The sequence below is a fragment of the Salmo salar genome, chromosome ssa06, assembly GCF_905237065.1.
Source record: "Salmo salar chromosome ssa06, Ssal_v3.1, whole genome shotgun sequence".
NCBI lineage: Eukaryota > Metazoa > Chordata > Actinopteri > Salmoniformes > Salmonidae > Salmo > Salmo salar.
In genome coordinates, this window is record NC_059447.1 from 34,972,988 (window position 1) to 34,993,499 (window position 20,512).

The window sequence follows — 20,512 nt, forward strand, 5'->3', positions numbered from 1 at the left end:
GATTGTGGGAGAAGAAAAGAGGTACAAAATAGGAAAAGGTAAAAACATGAAAAAGGTAAAATAGTGTCATCAACCAGCTTGTCTTTTCTGGTGGAAAAATCTGGATAATTGAAACACTGGTGGATTCAAAAACTAGTCAAAGTTATGGGGTGGACAGTGAGTGGAGAAATGGGGGGGGGGGGGGGGGAGCGTGGGTAACAGGGGAAAGATAGGGAGTCATAGGAATGGTAAGGGAAGGGAGAATGGAAAAGGAAATTAAAAAAGGAAAAAAAAATCTCTTTCCTTCCTTTTCTCGTTCATAAATAGAAGAAATTGTAGACCAGGTAAATGGTGAAATAGATGAGGAGGCAGAGGACGGAGAGAGCAAGCAAATGAAAAGATAAAGCACCTCCCAGCAAGGCGATGAGGAAGAAGAAGAACAAAGAACGAAAGAAAAAAACAAATACTCCAGTAGCCTCCGTTTTTTCTTGTCTCTATGTGGAAGGGGGGAATGGCAGTTGCCAGTTATTCCCCCTCCCAGCTCATCTTCTTTCTTCTTTCAACAAAACAAGCCTCCCCATCCAGAAGAAAACATGTTATTTTCCTCTAGCTCTGGTCTAGTACATACCACTCACACAGGTTAGACATGTTGCAGCGGCTCATCAATACTGCTTACTGAAAAAGACATGGGGCTATAAGACAAGCATTGCCTGCCTTACTGAACTGAAAATGCTATCTGTCCCCTCTCCCGCCTATCCCTGAGAAATCTGGGTGGGAGGGGAGGGAGGAGGGTCCTCTCGCAGAATTAGTATGCATTGAGAGAGTGGAGGAGGAGGGGGTGCCTTTCCAATAAATGTCTAGGAACTGGTGTTAGTGTGAATAAAACTGATAAGGGACTAGCTCCCCCTAGAGTCAAGTATCAATATACCGGTATAATTTACAAACATTTTAATGAACAATTACAAGTCTGAATATTTCTTGGTACTTAACCTTTCGGTCAATCTGTTGTCAAGTCCAATGCATTTATTTACATGTTTCTAACCAGCCATTAAGACTTTACATGTCCCTATCAGACAAAGCGATCAGCAGACAGTGTGTGAATTACATGGGGCCCAGGGGGGACCCCTGAATGAGTCCCTCTAAATGCAATAAAAATCAAACTTTGTGGTGGGGGGGCGGGGTCTCTAAATAATACTAATTGAACAATTATACTATTTCTTTAAAATGCAATTTGTACTGCAACAGAGGTAAATATTAAAATAAAAGTGTGTTCCAAATGAAACGAACATCCCCACCGGTTATTGGATATATATCCATGTGGCTGCACTTGTCATCCCGGGACAGTCCCATCTCTCAGCCCCTTTTCAGGCATCCCAACTTTTCTTTCTACAAAAAAGGTCCTTTTGTCAAAGACGCATCAATTAATTCAGGCTACAAGAGTGTCGACCTAATGAAAATCGCAGAATGTCATTACAATTTCTGGTGTTTCGTAACGGATGTCTCTTTCCATTCATCAATGTTAGGATGCTGGAATGATTTTGGACTAGACGAACACACGCAGGTAGCCTACTTTAGTTATTTGTTTGACAATATGAAAACATGACTAGTTCTGTTCATGCCAAATTAAAAAAGAAAACATTAAATTACACCCATAAAAAAAAGAAATTGGCACAGGACGTGCACATACACAGGAGGCCCTAGATCATGTATCATTTAATTGTAGAACATGTCCTTCACAGTGGCAGAAATTGAGCAGGAGGAAAAGAGAGATCGCATAGGCTTTGGCAGGTTCATTTCTCATGAGACGCAAAACTACTGTGTATTACCATATAATAACATGGTCATTCATAGTCTGTTATTTCAGTTAAACTGACAATTGCAATGAAAAGTTTGAGTTTTCAAATACCTTCAGGAAACTAAGAGAATAATACTTTGTCCATAATCAGAAACGGGACCAGGCCATTTCAGGTTTGATTTTCAAATCCTCTCCTCCTGTGTCAAAGATACCATTTTGGTACAATGCTGCTCCCATGTGGTCAAACACACGGCCAACCGATTTCACCAAGATGGGCAACAACATTTTCCAGTAACATTCCAATAATAAGTCACTCTTGTAAACACCTGGGCTCAAATAAGATTTGAGTGCACAATTCTGATAAAACAAATACCAAACACATTCACTTGAAAATAGAGCAATTAGTTATGCCAGAAGCTTTACTGAACTTTTCACTTTGGCTAGCTTGGTTACCAGAAAAAAAAAAATCTACAGTATCAACATTTCTCCTCTTGTTTTAATATATACAATTTATTGTGTCAAGTTAACTTAAATCTTAACATTTGGTTAAATTGGAGCTTTCAGTGAAGGGGACGTTAAGACGTCAGTGCACTGAAGCTCACAGAATGGTCCAAAGCGGCCATACACGTCCCTGGCACGGACTGCAAAGTAGTACTTGGAGCCAGTGACAAACTGTGTGAGTGTACAGGCCATGGGCAAAGCCAAGGCCTTCACCTCCCCTATCTTCTTCCAGAGTAGGAGGGGTGTGCCGGGGCCAGAGTGGTCCTGGTGGTAGGCGTATAGGTGGTAGCTGTCCACGGCAGCACAGCTCCTGTCTACTTCAGTCACAGACCAGGAGAGCACGATGCCGTCATTCTGGCTTGGAACCCGGGTTATTTTGAGCAGAGGCTGCTGTGGAGGTCTGGTGCTGGCCGCTTCGAGGGGCAGGCTGATCGTTTGAGGTGGGACAGGCAAGGGGGGAAGGGGAGAGGGCTGGGGGCAAGGTGTGGAAGATGAAGAAGTGGTTGTTGCTGAGGCAACACTTTCAGATGTGGAGCCCTGAAAGATGAATTTTATCAACTTTCACTCAGCCTTTCACATCCATTTGCTATGTTTACTCTCTTTGGTTGATTATAGGCCAATATGTAAATGTTCTTCCAATTGGAAAACGTTCTGGAACATGCAGTATTCCATGGCTGCATTCCAAACACTTAAAAAGACACACCCTATCCCCTCAGCCCTCAAATTAAGTGGACACTTCTGATGACATATCATGACGTCTGATGAGTTGACACTTGCAGGGCAAGGGGCGATGGAAGAAATATATTTTAAATGGACCGCTCTTGCCCGGAAATGTGTCACTCGTTCATCTCATGGTTGTTGTCAGTCATCATGGAACCACTGGTAGCTGTTGTGAGTGCCTTATATACGCTACAGTCAATTCTGATTGCATTTCATAATCTTGGCTAGGAGACAACGCCTCCGCAGACATCGAATGTTAGCCATCCTACTATATCAGATACATCAAAAATTACAAAGTATAAGTGTGATGTCAGGGAAAGTTGTGCGCAAACTATCGTTTCCAAAAGCTAACCAAACTAAAACATCATTACTTTTATGATAAGTGTTTGTGCCGTCATGTGCATTAGTAGCACCGTTTCTAACCTATTTACATTTGTTTTTACATGGCACATATTGCACTTCTAATATATATATATATATATATATATATATATATATATATATATATAAAATAATGACAATTACAACAATACTGAATGAACAGTTATTTTAACTTAATATAATACATCAATAAATTACATTTAGTCTCAAATAAATTATGAAACATTATGAAACAAAGTGTTGGAGAAGAAAGTAAAAGTGCAATATGTGCCATGTAAAAAAGCTAACGTTTAAGTTCCTTGCTCAGAACATGAGAACATATGAAAGCTGGTGGTTCCTTTTAACATGAGTCTTCAATATTCCCAGGTAAGAAGTTTTAGGTTGTAGTTATTATAGGACTATTTCTCTCTCTACCATTTGTCTTTCATATACCTTTGACTATTGGATGTTCTAATAGGTACTTTAGTATTGCCAGCCTAATCTCGGGAGTTGATAGGCTTGAAGTCATAATGCTTGAAGCACAACGAAGAGCTGCTGGCAAATGCAGGAAAGTGCTGTTTGAACGAATGCTTACGAGCCTGCTGCTGCCTACCACCGCTCAGTCAGACTGCTCTATCAAATCATAGACTTAATTATAATATAATAACACACAGAAATACGAGCCTTCGGTCATTAATATGGTCAAATCCGGAAACTATCATTTCGAAAACAAAATGTTTATTCTTTAAGATAAATACGGAACAGTTCCATATTTTATTTAACGGGTGGCATCCCTAAGTCTAAATATTGCACAACCTTCAATGTTATGTCATAATTATGTACAATTCTGGCAAATTAATTACGGTCTTTGTTAGGAAGAAATGGTCTTCACACAGTTCGCAACGAGCCAGGCGGCCCAAACTGCTGCATATACCCTGACTCTACTTGCACAGAACGCAAGAGAAGTGACACAATTTCCATAGTTAAAAGAAATTAATGTTAGCAGGCAATATTAACTAAATATGCAGGTTTAAAAATATATACTTGTGTATTGATTTTAAGAAAGGCGTTGATGTTTATGGTTAGGTACATTGGTGCAACGACAGTGCTTTTTTCGAGAATGCACTTGTTAAATCACCCGTTTGGCGAAGTAGGCTGTGATTCAATGATAAATTAACAGGCACCGCAACGATTATATGCAACGCAGGACAAGCTAGATAAACTAGTAATATCATCAACCATGTGTAGTTAACTAGTGATTATGTGAAGATTGATTATAAGATAAGTTTAATGCTAGCTAGCACCTTACCTTGGCTCCTTGCTGCACTCGCATAACAGGTAGTCAGCCTGCCACGCAGTCTCCTCGTGGAGTGCAATGTAATCGGCCATAATCGGTGTCCAAAAACGGTGATTACCGATTGTTATGAAAACTTGAAATCGGCCCTAATTAAAATCAGCCATTCCGATTAATCGGTCGACCTCTAAATTGTACACTTACAAACTCAATCAAAAACGAGGGCTGAGGGGCTTACGTTGCTAACTTCCCTTGCTTGGCTAATCATTTGGACCGACAACAAAGATGGCCGCGGGGATCCCCCAATTGCATAAGGCGAGGGTAAGTGGAGGAAGGTGTGTCTTTTATAAGTTTGAAACGCAGCCCATGTATTGAAAGACAGTTGCTATGCTTTCAAATATTTGGTAGTCTCACCTGCAGGGGGCGCTGATAAACAGCCTGCGGAGATCCAACAGCTGAAGTCTGACCAAGAGATGACCTCACTGAAACAATAAATTAAAGAGAAAAACAATCTGGGTATTCTACTGTCAACATAACCACAGACAGTGTTGGCACAAGACACCACTTACCGGCCTGTGTTCCGACTGAAGTGGAGGTGGCGGTTTGCTGTGTGGCTGTTGTTCGCTGACCCGCTGTTGAAGGCGAGGGTGAGGCCTTCAAAGCCATCGGAGCCTTCAGCACTCCAGTAACTGCACACAACACATGGGGACAACTTCGGGAGATGTACAACTCACTGCACGTCTGGCCTCTATAATATCATAAAATACTGCTCACCAAAAGGAAGCGGGAGGGAAAGGAATATCAATCTTACCTAGAACATCATCATCATCCTCCTCCTCTGTCAGGTCTATGAATGCTTCTGATTTGGCAGGGTGAGATGCCTGTGTGGAGTCTGAAGGAGGGTTTGTAGATTCACTACCTACATAGGAGAGTGTAGGAAAACACAGCTTCTCAGAACAACACTGAGAATCTGGGCAAAACAAACTACTTACATTTACTCTTCCAAGATGACAAGCCAAGCGTCTGAGGTGTAAGCTAACCTGTTTTCGCAGGCACCTGTGGTACAGGGGCAGCTAGTTGTGTTGGGGCAGCTAGTTGTGCTGGGGCAGCTGGATGCAAAAAGGTAGCTGGTCGCACATTGGGTTGAGTGCATGTGGTGGCTGGCATTGAGAATCTTGGTAAGGATAAAGTGGAGTTCGCCACAGACACAAGCCGAATGGACTCACAGACGGAGACAGACACACCGGAGCTGGGCCTGCTGACTGTCCCAGTGGCTCCAGGGTAGGTGACATTGGGTGTGGCACAGAGTGTGGTTATGGTTGTGGCCCTGCGTGTGGGTGTGGTTAAGGTTGTGGCCCTGGGTGTGGTTATGGTTGTGGCCCTGGGTGTGGTTATGGTTGTGGCCCTGGGTGTGGTTGCATGTGTGGCCCTGGGTATGGCCCAGGGTGTGGTTGTGGTTATGGTTGTGGCCCTGGGTGTGGTTATGGTTGTGGCCCAGGGTGTGGTTGCATGTGTGGCCATAGGTATGGCCCAGGGTGTTGTTGTGGTTATGGTTGTGGCCCTGGGCATGGTTATGGGTGTGGTTATGTGGGACGTTGTGGCAGCTGGTGAGTCAGTGGGTGTAGTCGTGGTTGTGGGTGTGGGTGTGGCAGCGAAATGAGATAAGAGGGCAGAAGCAGAGGGGGGCTTGGGAGCAGCAGGGGTGTAAGGAGTAGTCCTCTGCAGGAGGAAGGCAGTGGTGGGTGTCACGGTGGAACTCGTCATGGCGGGAAGTGCGCACACTGGGATTAGCTGTGAGTTGGTTGGGTTGGTAAGGATGGCTGTCCCTCCACCAGGCAGCTGTATGAGGAATGACTGGAGAGGGAAGGCGGACGGGCCTGGTGTTGGGGTAACACAGGTGCTCAGCATCAAGGTTTGGGATGTGGGTTGAGATCCGGCTGAGGCTGTGGAAGGGTGGGAAGGTAGCAAGGGGGCTTGTGGAGGAGAAAAAAATGGAGATTGAAAAAAAAGAAAGGAAGAGACTGTATACAATGATATTATTAGTTGGTTAAAGAAAACACACAGATTAAGATAAAGAGAAACCTGCCAACAGACCAACTCCCTCCTGCTCACCTGTGGGTACAGGAGTAGGGGTTTGACAGCCCTGATCATTACATACAGGAGTAGGGGTTTGACAGCCCTGATCATTACATACAGGAGTAGGGGTTTGACTGCTCTGATCATTACGCTTTGGATCTGGTGTGTTGTTCCCCATTGTTCTGTTTACAAGGAGGAGAGGAAATGATTACAGGCAGAGGATTCAGGAAGCTGATCAAAAGGCTGCTCAGTGGAGAATGATGGAGAACACAAACATAAGTGGATGCTGAGAGATACAGTAGGACGTCACTGTGCATCCAATCAATTGCTTTTATCCCAAATAACTCAATGATAAATTGAATTTTCGTTGTCAATGCACCCATTTCTTTGGGTTACCCTCTAGTGAAATGTTTTTTCCTCTGATTAATTGGGACACGCTGCTACACTTCAAATCATTGACTTACCTCAGGCCGAGAATTGCTGATCCTGCTTGGGTGGTTGCTGTGGCATAAGTAGAGGTAGGTGGCAACAGTACCTGATGAATATAGGGAAGAGCACTTTGTATAGAGTTCCAATGGTACCATCAATCTTTCAAAAAAGCAAGTTCCCTCTGAAATCACCGTCATTATTGAAAGATCAATTGCCTCCATTTTCACTCACCTCTGGAGGATTCTTGGCATTCTCCCTGACCTGGTTGGCAGTTCCAACTTTCTTAGAAAGTCGGCCAATCTTTGCCTGAAAGGGCACACGTGGAGCATGGATTTGCTTGTCTAATGGGCAATACATTCCAATGTCTTTATCCTAGATTACCCTGTTTGTGTTTTATTTGTCATCTTTTGACAACTGACCTGCAGGCTCTTGAGTGCACTCGGGTGTTTTTCTATTTTGTCCAGTCTGTCTCTGAGCCCCTGAAGACTCTTGTCAAATAGTGTGAGCTGCAGAACACGCAACTGCTCCTCAACAAGCTGCTGCACCACCTACAGAGGACAGGGATTTTAATGGGCAAGTGAGGAAAAAAGATGGAAGGTTAGTTTATTTGTTTAACCTTAAAACCAGTCCAACTGAGATTTTTTAAATAAATAACACGAGAAGGTAGCACCAATAATAAAAATAAAAAATTGCCAAAAATATGCCATGCAACTCAGGATACATGACTACAACTTGGGAACTGAGACGTTTCATATTTTATTTAAAGAAACCACATCTCAATTGAGGACCAACCTTCTTTAGCTTGTGTTGCCTTTCAGCGCTCCCACTGATCTTCAGCTCCACATGAGCCTCCAGCTCTTCACAATCTACTCTGGGCCTCTTGTGATGCCTCTCCACCACTACCAAGTCTTCTCTTTCTCCCTGCTTTTCGCCACCATCCTCTGAGTCTCCAGACAAGGATCGTTTCTTCAGTAGAGCAGCACCCTCCTCTTCTTGTTTAGAGAGAACACAAAACATTATAATATCAAAACACCGCTGTTATCGAAGCTAACATGTTGAAAACAAATATATCTCCACTAGCCAACAGGCCAGTTGAAGTCAGAAATATGACCAATTCCTGCAACCTTAGCTAACATAACAAACTAAACTTGACATAATCCCTTTGGTGCTTCAGTTGGGATTGGAAAAGACTATAGGACTACCTTCATCAATCTGAAGGGGCGTCGGTGATGAAGAGGACGGACAGTCAACTGGAGCACCACTTTCAAATTGTTCTGGATTCTCCATGTTAACCTCAACTTTTTCTACCCCTCCTTCACTTTCCCTCTGTTCCTCCTCTTTCGCATCTTTTTCCTCCTCTTCCTCATCGCTCTCATCCTGGACATCCTCATCTTCACTAAGCACCAGGAATCCTGGCCTGACCTCCTGGTCTGACTCTGCCGTGTATGACGGGGAGAGGGAAGGGGAAGAGACAGACTCTACAGCCGTGTTGGAGGACAGCAGGAGGGAGGCAGCAGGGTTCAATATGGGCACTGTGTCCTGAGTGGTACCTGGTACCAGGTCTACTTCCATACCATCAACCTGTCTCTCTCTTACTGCTTCTGTTTTCTCTGAACTCACAGGAGAGGAAACGATAACATCCTCCTTGGAATTTCTATCCCCCTTTATCAGTCCATTCATTTTATCTTCTACCTCGAGGCTGGGTAATGTAGACTCCTTGTCCCCCTCTCCTTCAACATCTTTTACATCAGAGTGTATGTTCTGTGATGAAGAAACCAGTAATTCAGAGGCTGTTGGTTCCTCAGAGGTCTCAGTGGTTAGGGATGTGGCTGTCAGGGAGGAAGGGGCATGAGTGGTGGTATGTGTAGTTCCATGAAGTTCTTTATCTACTTCCATAGACACATCTTCACAGTGCTTCCCATTTACCATTGTTGGCTGAGATGGGGATGGGAAAGAACATGGAGAGGAAAGAGTGGTGTGAAGGGATTCCAGTTGCCGTCGATCACTGACTTTCATAGTCTTTTTTGCTCTGAAGATTTTCCTCAGGGGTTCCTCTGCGACAGCAATATCCATGCTTGACCTGAATGGTGGTGGAGAAGAGCGAGCAAAAGAATGTCAATCATATACAATTCTGTTTTTGTTTTACTCTACTTAATTGCATTTCAATGCCTTTGATTCATGCAAATGAAAAACAAACATTTTCATTAATCTCTTCATTAATGAAGTGTATTAAATTCAAGTAGAAGTGGGAGCACTGACTTTCCCGTACACACTATTGTTGAAGTCCAAGATAGGACACACCCACAATCATGCAGCTCCTCCTCTTTACACCCTGTCAACTCTGATTGGTAGAGTGCAAAGCCTGCCAGGCAACTCAAGCAGGTGATTCAGTGACGGGTTTCAAATATCTGGCCCCGGTGTGAGGTGTTTGCACCGGGTGAAAAGTGATTGCATTTGTTTTGGAACCAGGCTGCCTCCTGGCGTGAGCCAGGTGCCCTGCTCTGGCTGACCGCGGCTCAAAACAAAAAAAGTGGGTGAAGCAGGTGGAGTAATGAGGAGGATTCTCTTTTCACATGCAAAATTTTTATTTATTTTTCTTTAAACGCTTTATCTGTGTTTATTCTGACATTTTATGCAAAAGAGATGTTTCTGAATGATGCACCATGCTGCCATGTTGACAGCATGAGCATGCAGCCCAGACTACTGTTCCATTTGAGAAGGGTGCTCCTCCCTCACCGCTTTTGACCTTTCATGTCACCTAGCAGCATTCACAGAGGCTGCTAGTTTCTCCAAGCCTGCAGGCGAGAGAAGGAAGGATACAAGAACCCTACCCTTCATTTGCAATAGCCAACCTAGCCTGGAAACCTGACGTTGAATTTCATTGAAGCACGCACAAGATAAATACATGTATGCATGCATACTTGCCAGGCTCATGCTTACATGCTTCAGGTGACAAATCTGAACACTCTGCCAGCACTTTGAATTATACTTTCCTGTGGATATTGTCTCACATTCCTACCTGCAAACAGACCAACCACATGGACAACCAGTAAAGTTAAAATACAATTTTATTCAACATTCTGGCTTGTAGAGGTCGTGAGAGGAAACTTTCCTGATCCAAACACTAATTTATGCCCAATGTAGAGTTCCATTAAATAAAACATCAGGTTTCCAGGCTATAGCCAACTAAGTGGTAAGTTCTGCATATACTTACCACTGCCTCATCAAAATAGGAATGAAAACAAATCAATCAAGTAACATTGCATAGTGCCATGCCATCTTAGCCATGTCATCTTGACAAATTTAGGACAGGTCTTAGAGCCAGTAAGATTCAGTTTTTTTAAAGCAATAAAATAAACCACATTGAGTTGGAAGAATCTGTAATGACATTAGTACACTTTTTCAAAAATGAGTTGAAAACTTAATGTTGCCTTCATGGAATGTCATTCCTTAAACTGCCCCATCATAAATCCAGTACTACCTGCAGCTGAAAATGTAATGCGATGCATTTGCTCCACGTAAAGTGTTTCCGTTTAGGAGGGTGGAGACTTTTTACTTGTCTCTTTAATATTTTTTCTGAAATTTCCCCCCCAGAACCTAATTGAGCGTTTGACGCAATTATGTAAGATCAGTTCTGGGATTCAGAGATTAGCTCCATGTGACTCCCCTCTGACAGTATGGGCCTGAATTGACTTGTCAAACCCAAGGGTATGGGGTAATCCCCCATGATCACATTCCTGGAGGATTCCCTTTGCAGTTGGATGAAATTCTATTTAGCCCAGTTAGATTACCCTGTGAAAGGAGGCAATTAAATGCACCTGTGGACACTCAGACTAAGTATCAAGGGCTAGACTAAGTACGACATTTGATTTTAGTTTTCCAGTGAAAAAAATTCCAGTAGAGACTATCAATCTGCACACCTGAATTTAATTGCATACTAATTGATTACTGTTGATTTGTCGCACCAGGTGTTGGCTAAGTGAAGGAAGGCGTGGCCAACCTAGTCCTACAGTGTATGTCACAAAGCAGAATCAATAAGTTAGCCAGGTAACTAACAAACTTTCAGATATAGCGGTTTGTTTTCTGGTTTATTAAGAAAAGCTCAAGTAAATGATGGATTATTGAGAATATTGAGTCGGTACCGTTTGACTTGAAATGGAATATTTCTCAGTTAGCTGACTAAGTCATCGATCCTGACATTACTTAGAGGGCCATGGAGAGCACAGGCTTTTGTTCCAGCCCAGAAATCACGACACACTTCCGTGCCTCAAACAATTTGAAGTTGAGTATTGTGATATTTCAATTATGAAGTGAGAATATTTGACACAGTGGTTTGTTTTGCACTGGCAAAATAAGATCTCTAATGGAACATGTATAAGAAGACTGGCCGTAGGAACATTGCCCTTGAAATCAGGATGTGCAGGACCTGATGGCTTGGACACATATTGACGGACAGTGGTGGCTGTGCTGGAGTAGCTGGGTCTCATGAGACAGGCACTGTGGCAAGGCACTCCAGCGGTAGAAGATGAGGAGGACTAAGTACATTTATGTACGTTTAATTCAGTCAAAATGCTGCGTTAACGGACCTACAATTGCTACATCAGTAAGGTATGTAGATGCCTTCAATGGCCTCACCAATTCATCACCACTTACATAAAATGATCCATTCAGTGAAGTTTAGACTAAGATTTCAACTATATCTTAATGCAGTAACTCAATGTTAAACACGTGAGGCCACTCACCCTTTACATCCAGTTTCAAAACAGGATCCTGTAGTGACCAGAACTTGCTAAGTGCTAAATTGAATCAGCAAATGCTAACTTGCACAGTCATTTAACAACCTAACTTGACCTGTCTGTTGTCACTGATTTGGGAGTGAATCACAACCACTCAAAACCAGCACATTCTTAGTATGTTCTTAACTTCCCAGCCCACATTCGTATGTTCTAAACTCCACAGCTAGCCTATTCAGTCCGCCAATTCGCTCCCTCTCAAACAAAGCAGGAAGTGTGATGGGGGAGGGAAATCCAGAAAGAAGAAGGCGGGGCTACCATATTTGGAGAAACTGCAGAAAAGGGAAAAAAAGGTGTTAAGGCACTTTCAATTGCACCATTCTTCATGAAAAGGAGTCGTCTACATTTTTTAGCAACTCTCCTACTCTATGCTCATGATACAAAACAGTCCCATCTCAATCCATCCCGCATTGTGCTTCAGGCATTATTATTATTAAAATATTATTCTGAATATTGTCCCCAGAATACTCATTACTAACTTGTGACGAACTATAGCCAGAGGGAAATAAACTAACATGATTCAAAACCATCTCATATTGCTTCTGCATGTTTACTACTATTTTTCTTACTGTATCCTATGTATACTTTTCAGTCGATAGTTTAACACAAATAAGCCTACAGTACATCAACAGCCAAGGTTCTGCAACCTCATGCATGTCAAGCCTTTCAGTCAGCCATTTTGGCAGCTGTCAGAAGAGTTTTAAATGATTAAATTAAATGTTCTAGCTCGGTATCATGGCATTATGAATGAACGACTATAGGCTAAAACAAATATCTTACACAGCAACAATCTCCACAACATTTGGCTCAATTGGAATGACTTATCTTGAACATAAAGTGAGAATATATATATTTTTTTGTCATACATTTTTTTGCTCATTGCCCATTCAAACATGGGCAACACAAGTAATCAACCTATGAATGAGGGATAGAGCAATTGAGATTCCAATAAAGTAGGCTATTGGCCAGAAAGCTGGGTAGGGCCAGACAGACAGGTTTTTAGAAATGTTTGCACATTTATTAAAAATAAATGCCTTATGTAAATAAGTATTCAGGCCTTTTGCTATGAGACTCAAAATTGACCTCAGGTGCTTCCTGTTTCCATTGATCATCCTTGAGATGTTTCTACAACTTGATTGGAGTCCACCTGTGGTAAATTCAATTAATTGGACATGATTTGAAAAGGCACACACCAGTCTATATAAGGTCCCACAGTTGATCGTGCATGTCAGAGCAAAACCCAAGACATGAGGTCGAAGGAATTGTCCGTAGAGCTCTAAGACAGGATTGTGTCGAGGCACAGATCTGGGGAAGGGTACCAAAAAATGTCTGCAGCATCGACGGTCCCAAAGAACACAGTGGCCTCCATCATTCTTAAATGGAAGAAATTTGGAACCACCAAGACTCTTCCTAGAGCTGGCTGCCTGGCCAAACTGAGCAATTGGGGGAGAAGGGCCTTGGTCAGGGAGGTGATCAAGAACCCAATGGTCACTCTGACAGAGCTCCAGAGTTTCTCTGTGGAGATGGTTGTCCTTCTGGAAGGTTCTCCCATCTCTGCAGCATTCCACCAATCAGGCGTTTATGGTGGAGTAGCCAGACGGAAGCCACTCCTTAGTAAAAGGCCCATGACGGCCCGCTTGGAGTTTGCCAGAAGGCGCCTAAAGGACTTTTAGACTATGACGAAAAAGAGTCTCTGGTCTGATGAAACCAAGATTGAACTCTTTGGCCTGAATGCCAAGCGTAAGGTCTGGAGGAAACCTGGCACCATCCCTACAGTGAAGCATTGTGGTGGCAGCATCATGCTGTGGGTAGGTTTTTCAGCAGCAGGGACTGGAAGACTAGTCAGGTTTGAGGGAAAGATTAACGGAGCAAAGTACAGAGAGAGCCTTGATGAAAACCTGCTCCAGAGCACTCAAGACCTCAGACTGGGGTGAAGGTTCGCCTTCCAACAGGACAACGACCCTAAGCACACAGCCAAGATCACGCAGGAGTGGCTTCGGGACAAGTCTCTGAACATCTCTGGAGAGACCTGAAAATAGCTGTGCAGCGACGGTCCCCATCCAATCTGACAGACCTGGAGAGGATCTGCAGAAAAGAATGGGAGACATTCCCCAAATACAGGTGTGTCAAGCTTGTAGCGTCATATCTAAGACTCGAGGCTGTAATCGCTGCCAAATGTGCTTCAGCAAAGTACTGAGTAAAGAGTCTGAATACTTCTGTAAATGTGATATTTCAGTTTTTATTTGTCATTATGGGCTATTGTGTGTAGATTGAGGGGGGGGAAACGATTTAATCAACTTTAGAATAAGGTATAAATGTGGAAAAAGTTGAGGGGTCTTAATACTTTCCGAATGCACTATATATTCTCGGGAATACTTTCCCTCTTCAAAATTATGTAAATTTGTCATATGGCGTATTGTAAAGTCAATAACTCCAATAAATTGCTTCATTATGAGCATTGATTATAGCCGTAGCAGTCTTTACTCTGGTCCTCCTTCTCGTCTTCATGTTCTCCTTCTCAAATTGAACAGGACATCCGTAGGCCTCGTCCGCACGCACAGATATTGATTCTTTTTTTTTTAAATTACAAGTTGACTCCCCTCCTGAAGTGCCACCATACACAGTAAAAAAGGGTTTACATCAGCAAGAGCAGGGCAGGCCGGGCCTCTTGATTGGGAACGCCTATCCATTGTAGTGTGTAATGCAGTGTAGCCTAGTTTTATATACACCATCCCAGCAACGCAAAAACTTAAAGTACATTTTGTAAGAAAATATAACGTGCTTCTCCGAGCACGATCTTCATATAGCCTAGGCCTGTAGCCTATGGATAGATTTTGAGACCACACTAGGCACACTTGATGTTGCTGCCCAGCAGAGATTAGGGGCATCATCGGGCACATGATTTATTTTCTAATATTTAACCTTTATTTAACTAGGCAAGTCAGTTAAAAACAAATTCTTATTTACAATGATGGCCTACCCCAGACAAACTCGGACGATGCTGGGCCAATTGTGCACCGCCCTATGGGACTCCCAATCACAGCCGGATGTGATACAGCCTGGATTCGAACCAGGAACTTTAGTGATGCCTCTTGCACTGAGATGCAGTGCCTTAGACCACTGCGCCACTCGGGAGCCCATGAGATACTATAATAAGAAACTAATTCTTTAATTGATTATAAATTAGATGACCCTCCCCTGGACTAAATGTAAAAAATACTAAACCCTCCCGTTGACTGATATTGAAAAAGCATGACCCTCCCCCATTTTCCTCTGGGTAACTGTTGTGTACATTTCGATCTCTCCCTTAGCTAAAATTGTCCCCGACACGACTCAAACATACTGTATTTAGCTACGACCAGGCCTACCTTGAGAACAGCCTTCGCACAGAGTTTCTGAACCCGGAGGCGCAACATAGTGAGACATCTGGGAAAGCTTGTGAAACAGACCAGGCAAGGGTTTGAAGTGAAAAATTCATCCTTAGTTGATCATTTTCTCAATCTAAAGGCACAACCTAGATTTGAGGCAATGCTGAACATGTTGTTACTCCATTCTTGTGAAAGTGACAAACTGACACGTTTTCATTTTAGTCAAAAACAACTTTTATATTGAAGGAGTGCCTTTGATTTGATGCCACTCTGTCCCCATTCATTTTGCCATCTGGAATTTTAGAACTACTTCATATAAGGTATGTATTCCGTTTAGGCTTACCCTGGCGTGACGTTTTGATAGCCATGTAATTCTCTCTAACAAGGTGAGTTCTCAATACAAATTCCTGCAGGAAGACCCTGCACGTCACCTCTAGCTGACACTGCCGGTTACCCTTCACCAGGGCAATCGGAGACCTTTGTACCTAGAGACCTCCTGTGCCCAATCCATGAATTTGCTTCCCCTTTCTCTGTCTTAGCTAAAGTGTAGTCAGTGCCTATCTAGCAGAGCAGTCCAAAAATAATTTTGTTTTACTTAGCCTAGATAATTGTTTGTACAGTATGTCTACTTTGGTGTCTATTTTAGATTGTATGGCAATTTTCAAGGATGAGCATTAAAAGGGGAGAAGACCATTAAAAGTGTGGTTATGCGGAGAAGTGCAGCTATAGTGAGGGGCAATTTACCGGTTTGGTCATGACCAGCATGACAGAAAGTTTATTCTGTGTCAGTGAGTGTAGTGATTAAGTTCAGTTTGAGCATCTTAGCAATACAATGTTTTCTATACATCTGTCAACATTACACAAGGAAAAAGCCACTTAATTAATTAATCATTAAGCAGATTACCTCGAGTAATAACTCAGTTCTAGAATGTCATTGATAAGAATTAATCTAAAAATCTATTGACATTATGAAAGGAGCTTTTAGACATCCGGCCTGTATTGTAGTTTCATGACCAGAAACACACTTTCAAAGGCACAGTATTTATTTATTCAGAGTGGTACATGCATTGTCTTGATTTATAAGATCCTTCCCACTATATGATTGATATGTCAAGTGATGAAATCCCAAGTTATCAATTCAGTTTATGGAAAACTGCACTTGTCCTTATGTGAAAATTAGTTTATTAAATATTCTACAGCTGTAATGACATTAATCAAATCAAACTTTATTTATATAGCACATTTCTTACCACGAATGCATTTCAAGGTGTTCAGTCGTTAGATGGGGTGTTGTCTGTAAAGTGGGGCACAGATAGCGAAGAAAAGGGCTTAAAGGCATTCAAAATGGCTACAGAGAGAGATGTGGAGCATTCAGGGCTTTGCGTCACAGGGTCTGGGATCCTGGGTGTCTGACCAGATGGTCTGGTGAACACCACAGCAGTGGTGGAGCTCAAGTGTCCCTATGGTGTGTTAGGTTCTAAACAAACAGAATAAAAACTCAAGCCAAGTTTATTCCCCCACTGGGTCAAACAACTGCAAAGACATGTTTACGCAAACACATATATTTATACCCTCCTACTAGGAGTCAACTCCTTGCACATCTAGACAGCCAATACATCTCCGTTGTTAGGCAGGAACTGAACTGGTTCCTTTCACTTGTGTAGTCATGGCCTGCCTCATGCTAGAACCTTCGTGGGTGTGAAAAAATGTGTGTGGGATAGGACTGCTCCTTAATTCATCAGACCTGACCTGATCTGACCTCGGGCTGAATTCCTCACTCCTCCCTAATGCACGGCTGTCCTACCTGATCAGTGACTGAAACCAGACTGTTGCCCTTTGCCTCCCTCCATAGGATCCATGAGATTTAACAACACCGTGTTTTTACAGAATGTAAACTATCTGCACTCCCCCTTCCTCAGTCAGTAACTTTCCAAACATCTAGTTTTTATCCGCTCTCTATTGACACCAACATATTGATTACTGTACATGTATAATAACATGAATAAGTATATTTCAAGCTAGAATCCAACAGGTACAAGGGACCTTACCATTGAAGAGGCAGTGAAGTCGAAGGATTTCGATATCAAGGAGGGAGGTTTTTACAGCCTCGGTGAAGACCATCCTTACTGGCACCAGGTCCAATGTCAACTCCATATCACTGGAAGAGACACCTGCTTCTTTGTTGTGTGGACCACCAAAGCCTCCATCACCATCTCCATCCAGCGTGATGACCTCTGGCAGACTAATATTGCTCCTCCTGTCAGTACCTGTTCTCAGAGAAGCCGATGATCCCAAAATATTCCACATAGATCATACAGACTCGGCTCCCAGAATAGGTTATATTACATACAAGTGTTGCTCAAAGCAGCCAACTAAAGTAATGTACTTAACTTTATCATGGGCACATTGGGAATTTATATCTGTGATGTTCAAATGATTTCTTACCCCTGTGTCTTACTTGCTGAAGGCTCCAGTCATCTCTGCCTGTACCTGACATTGTTGAAAAACAAGTGAATGATTTAATAAAGATCATACACAAACAATAGGCTCTTAGAATGGGCTATAATTACGTTAAAGTTTTGCTCAAAGCGGCCAACTAAAATAGTTAACGTAAGTTCAATCACAAAGGCTGGTCTGAGTGCATCTCCTCAGTTTCATTCATTAGTACAACACAATTGAAATGGCATTTTTTCATGGGCACAGTGAGAATTTATATCTGTGGGGTTTAAATTATGTCTTACCCCAGAGTGAGAGAGTTCATCACTTCCTGCAGATCTCCTTGCTACGGGTGGCGTTGATCATGCAATGCTTCTTCTGGGGTGAGCCTGATGTTCCGCATGTCTAAAAGGGGAAATAAAGACAACATTTTGATGCGTCTACAAATTTATATAACTTTCCATGGGGGAACTGCACTTGTCCTTGTGAAAATTACAGTTTTATTAAATATTCTACAGCTGTAATGTCATCAATCAAACTTTATTTTCATAGCACATTTCTTTGAACACTTTGAAATGCATTTCTTCTAAGTCATGCATTGAAAGGCATGTGGCTCTTAACTTCGTTCCTCTTGGCAGGTCTCTATAGGTGACCAGGGGATTCTCTCTACCACGTGCAAATGTGGCCACATTGGCTATTTTTCCTGTTCACAATATCGGCTGTATGGATTTGGAATGTGAGTGGAGGAAGCCAGCCATGCCCAACCAGGTGGAGTCCAGTGGAGGACCTGTACCCGGCTGAAGACTACAACCCTCTGTCCCGAGAGCCCACAGACAAGGTTCTTCAGTGTCTAAGGAACCATCTCCGGGGCAGGTTCAGTGGAATGTCATGTCTCCTTGAACCTGAGCCAGAACAACCACTACCCTCCCTGTCTGTACCGGACATTGTTAAAAAACAAGGGCACCTGGGGCATGCAGGGATCCTGGCTGGCATGGCACTGTCGGTGGATCAGCAGGAGGCTATACGGCAGGCAACAGTTGGACAGCGTGCTAACCCCAACTGGCAAACCATGAGGAGGTTGATGGCCAGCAATTTTGGAGCAACTGTTATCAATCACAATGGATGTAAAAACAAACTGCCTTTGCTGACTTGGTCTAATGAAAAGAAAATGTGTCTCCTTGCCTATGTAACAGACATGCATACATGGCCTTCCCTGTGGCTCAGTTGGTAGAGCGTGGTGTTTGCAACGCCAGCATGATGTGTACAACGCCAGGGTTGTGGGTTCGATTCCCACGGGGTGCCAGTACCAAAAAAATTTAAAATAAAATTATGAAATGTATGCATTCACTACTGTAAGTCGCTCTGGATAAGAGCGTCTGCTAAATGACTAGAATGTAATACATTATTCGGGGAACTGAACAAATTGAACGCAAGCATGCAGGGAAATACAAAAAATTCTGCAGATGAGTGACCGCATCAGCAAAATCCGTTTGACTGTGATCCTGGCTCTGTTGACATGCCGGTAAGTGAAATCGAACAGCTGATCGCGTTGTCGTGACCAAATGCCTCAGACAACCCATACATGGAGAAGTTCTGGTTCCTGACTCAAAGGGAATACTGTGCTGTCTTCCTCAGAGCATTTAAACTCATAGTACGCTGATTCAGTGCTCTCTGCATTAAAAACAAATATCGATCCAGTTTGGATGTGACGGGAGAGATGAGGACAGCACTGTCGACCACGCCCCCTGATTTTGAGAAGCTCTGACGCGACATATATCAAGCACACCCATCTCATTAGAGGTGGTGAAAATAGGAATTACAGTGGGGGGAAAAGTATTTGATCCCCTGCTGATTTTGTACGTTTGCCCACTGACAAAGAAAGAATCAGTCTATAATTTTAATGGTAGGTTTATTTGAACAGTGAGAGACAGAATAACAACAAAAATATCCAGAAAAACGCATGTCAAAAATGTTATAAATTGATTTGCATTTTAATGAGGGAAATAAGCATTTGACCCCCTCTCAATCAGAAAAAATTCTGGCTCCCAGGTGTCTTTTATACAGGTAACGAGCTGAGATTAGGAGCACACTCTTAAAGGGAGTGCTCCTAACCGCAGCTTGTTACCTGTAAAAAGACACCTGTCCACAGAAGCAATCAATCCGATTCCAAACTCTCCACCATGGCCAAAGCCAAAGAGCTCTCCAAGGATGTCAGGGACATGATTGTAGACCTACACAAGGCTGGAATGGGCTACAAGACCATCGCCAAGCAGCTTGGTAAGAAGGTGACAACATTTGGTGCGATTATTCGCAAATGGAAGAAACACAAAAGAACTGTCAATCTCACCTCGTGGAGTTGCAATGATCATGAGAACGGTGAGGAATCAGCCCAGAACTACACGGGAGGATCTTGTCAATGATCAAGGCAGCTGGGACCATAGTCACCAAGAATGCAATTGGTAACACACTACGCCGTGAAGGACTGAAATCCTGCAGCGCCCGCAAGGTCCCCCCTGCTCAAGAATACATATACATGCCCGTCTGAAGTTTGCCAATGAACATCTGAATGACTCAGAGGACAACTGGTGAAAGTGTTGTGGTCAGATGAGACCAAAATTGAGCTCTTTGACATCAACTCAACTCGCCGTGTTTGGAGGAGGAGGAATGCTGCCTATGACCCCAAGAACACCATCTCCACCATCAAACATGGAGGTGGAAACATTATGCTTTGGGGGTGTTTTTCTGCTAAGGGGACAGGACA

At 43.0% G+C, this 20,512-nt stretch overlaps 1 protein-coding gene across 4 annotated transcripts; it reads right to left on the reverse strand.

The window, feature by feature from the left end:
- Positions 1-910: 910 nt before the first annotated feature.
- On the reverse strand, positions 911-12,160 carry LOC106607101 (activating transcription factor 7-interacting protein 1). Of its 4 annotated transcripts, none has more exons than XM_045720420.1 (12): positions 11,897-12,160; positions 8,357-9,234; positions 7,947-8,143; positions 7,574-7,702; positions 7,386-7,460; positions 7,190-7,260; positions 6,762-6,907; positions 5,690-6,622; positions 5,461-5,568; positions 5,219-5,338; positions 5,064-5,131; positions 911-2,812 (listed from the first exon to the last, which is right to left on the reverse strand). In XM_045720420.1, exons 2-12 carry the CDS (start codon positions 9,225-9,227, stop codon positions 2,321-2,323), a joined length of 3,210 nt encoding a protein of 1,069 aa, XP_045576376.1. In that variant the 5' UTR covers positions 9,228-9,234; positions 11,897-12,160; the 3' UTR covers positions 911-2,320. The 4 variants fall into 4 exon arrangements, with proteins under 4 accessions (XP_045576376.1, XP_045576377.1, XP_045576374.1 ...); XM_045720421.1 differs by having other exon boundaries at positions 911-2,746; positions 7,947-8,146; XM_045720418.1 differs by having other exon boundaries at positions 7,947-8,146.
- Between the last annotated feature and the right edge of the window lie 8,352 nt (positions 12,161-20,512).

Coding starts and splice junctions, on each gene's coding strand:
- LOC106607101 (XM_045720418.1), bottom strand. CDS start 9,227: ATGGATATTGCTGTCGCAGAGGAACCCCTGAGGAAAATCTTCAGAGCA. Junction 7,261..7,385: donor ATGCCAAGAATCCTCCAGAG/GTGAGTGAAAAT, acceptor TATATTCATCAG/GTACTGTTGCCACCTACCTC. Junction 5,569..5,689: donor ACAGGTGCCTGCGAAAACAG/GTTAGCTTACAC, acceptor TCTCCTATGTAG/GTAGTGAATCTACAAACCCT.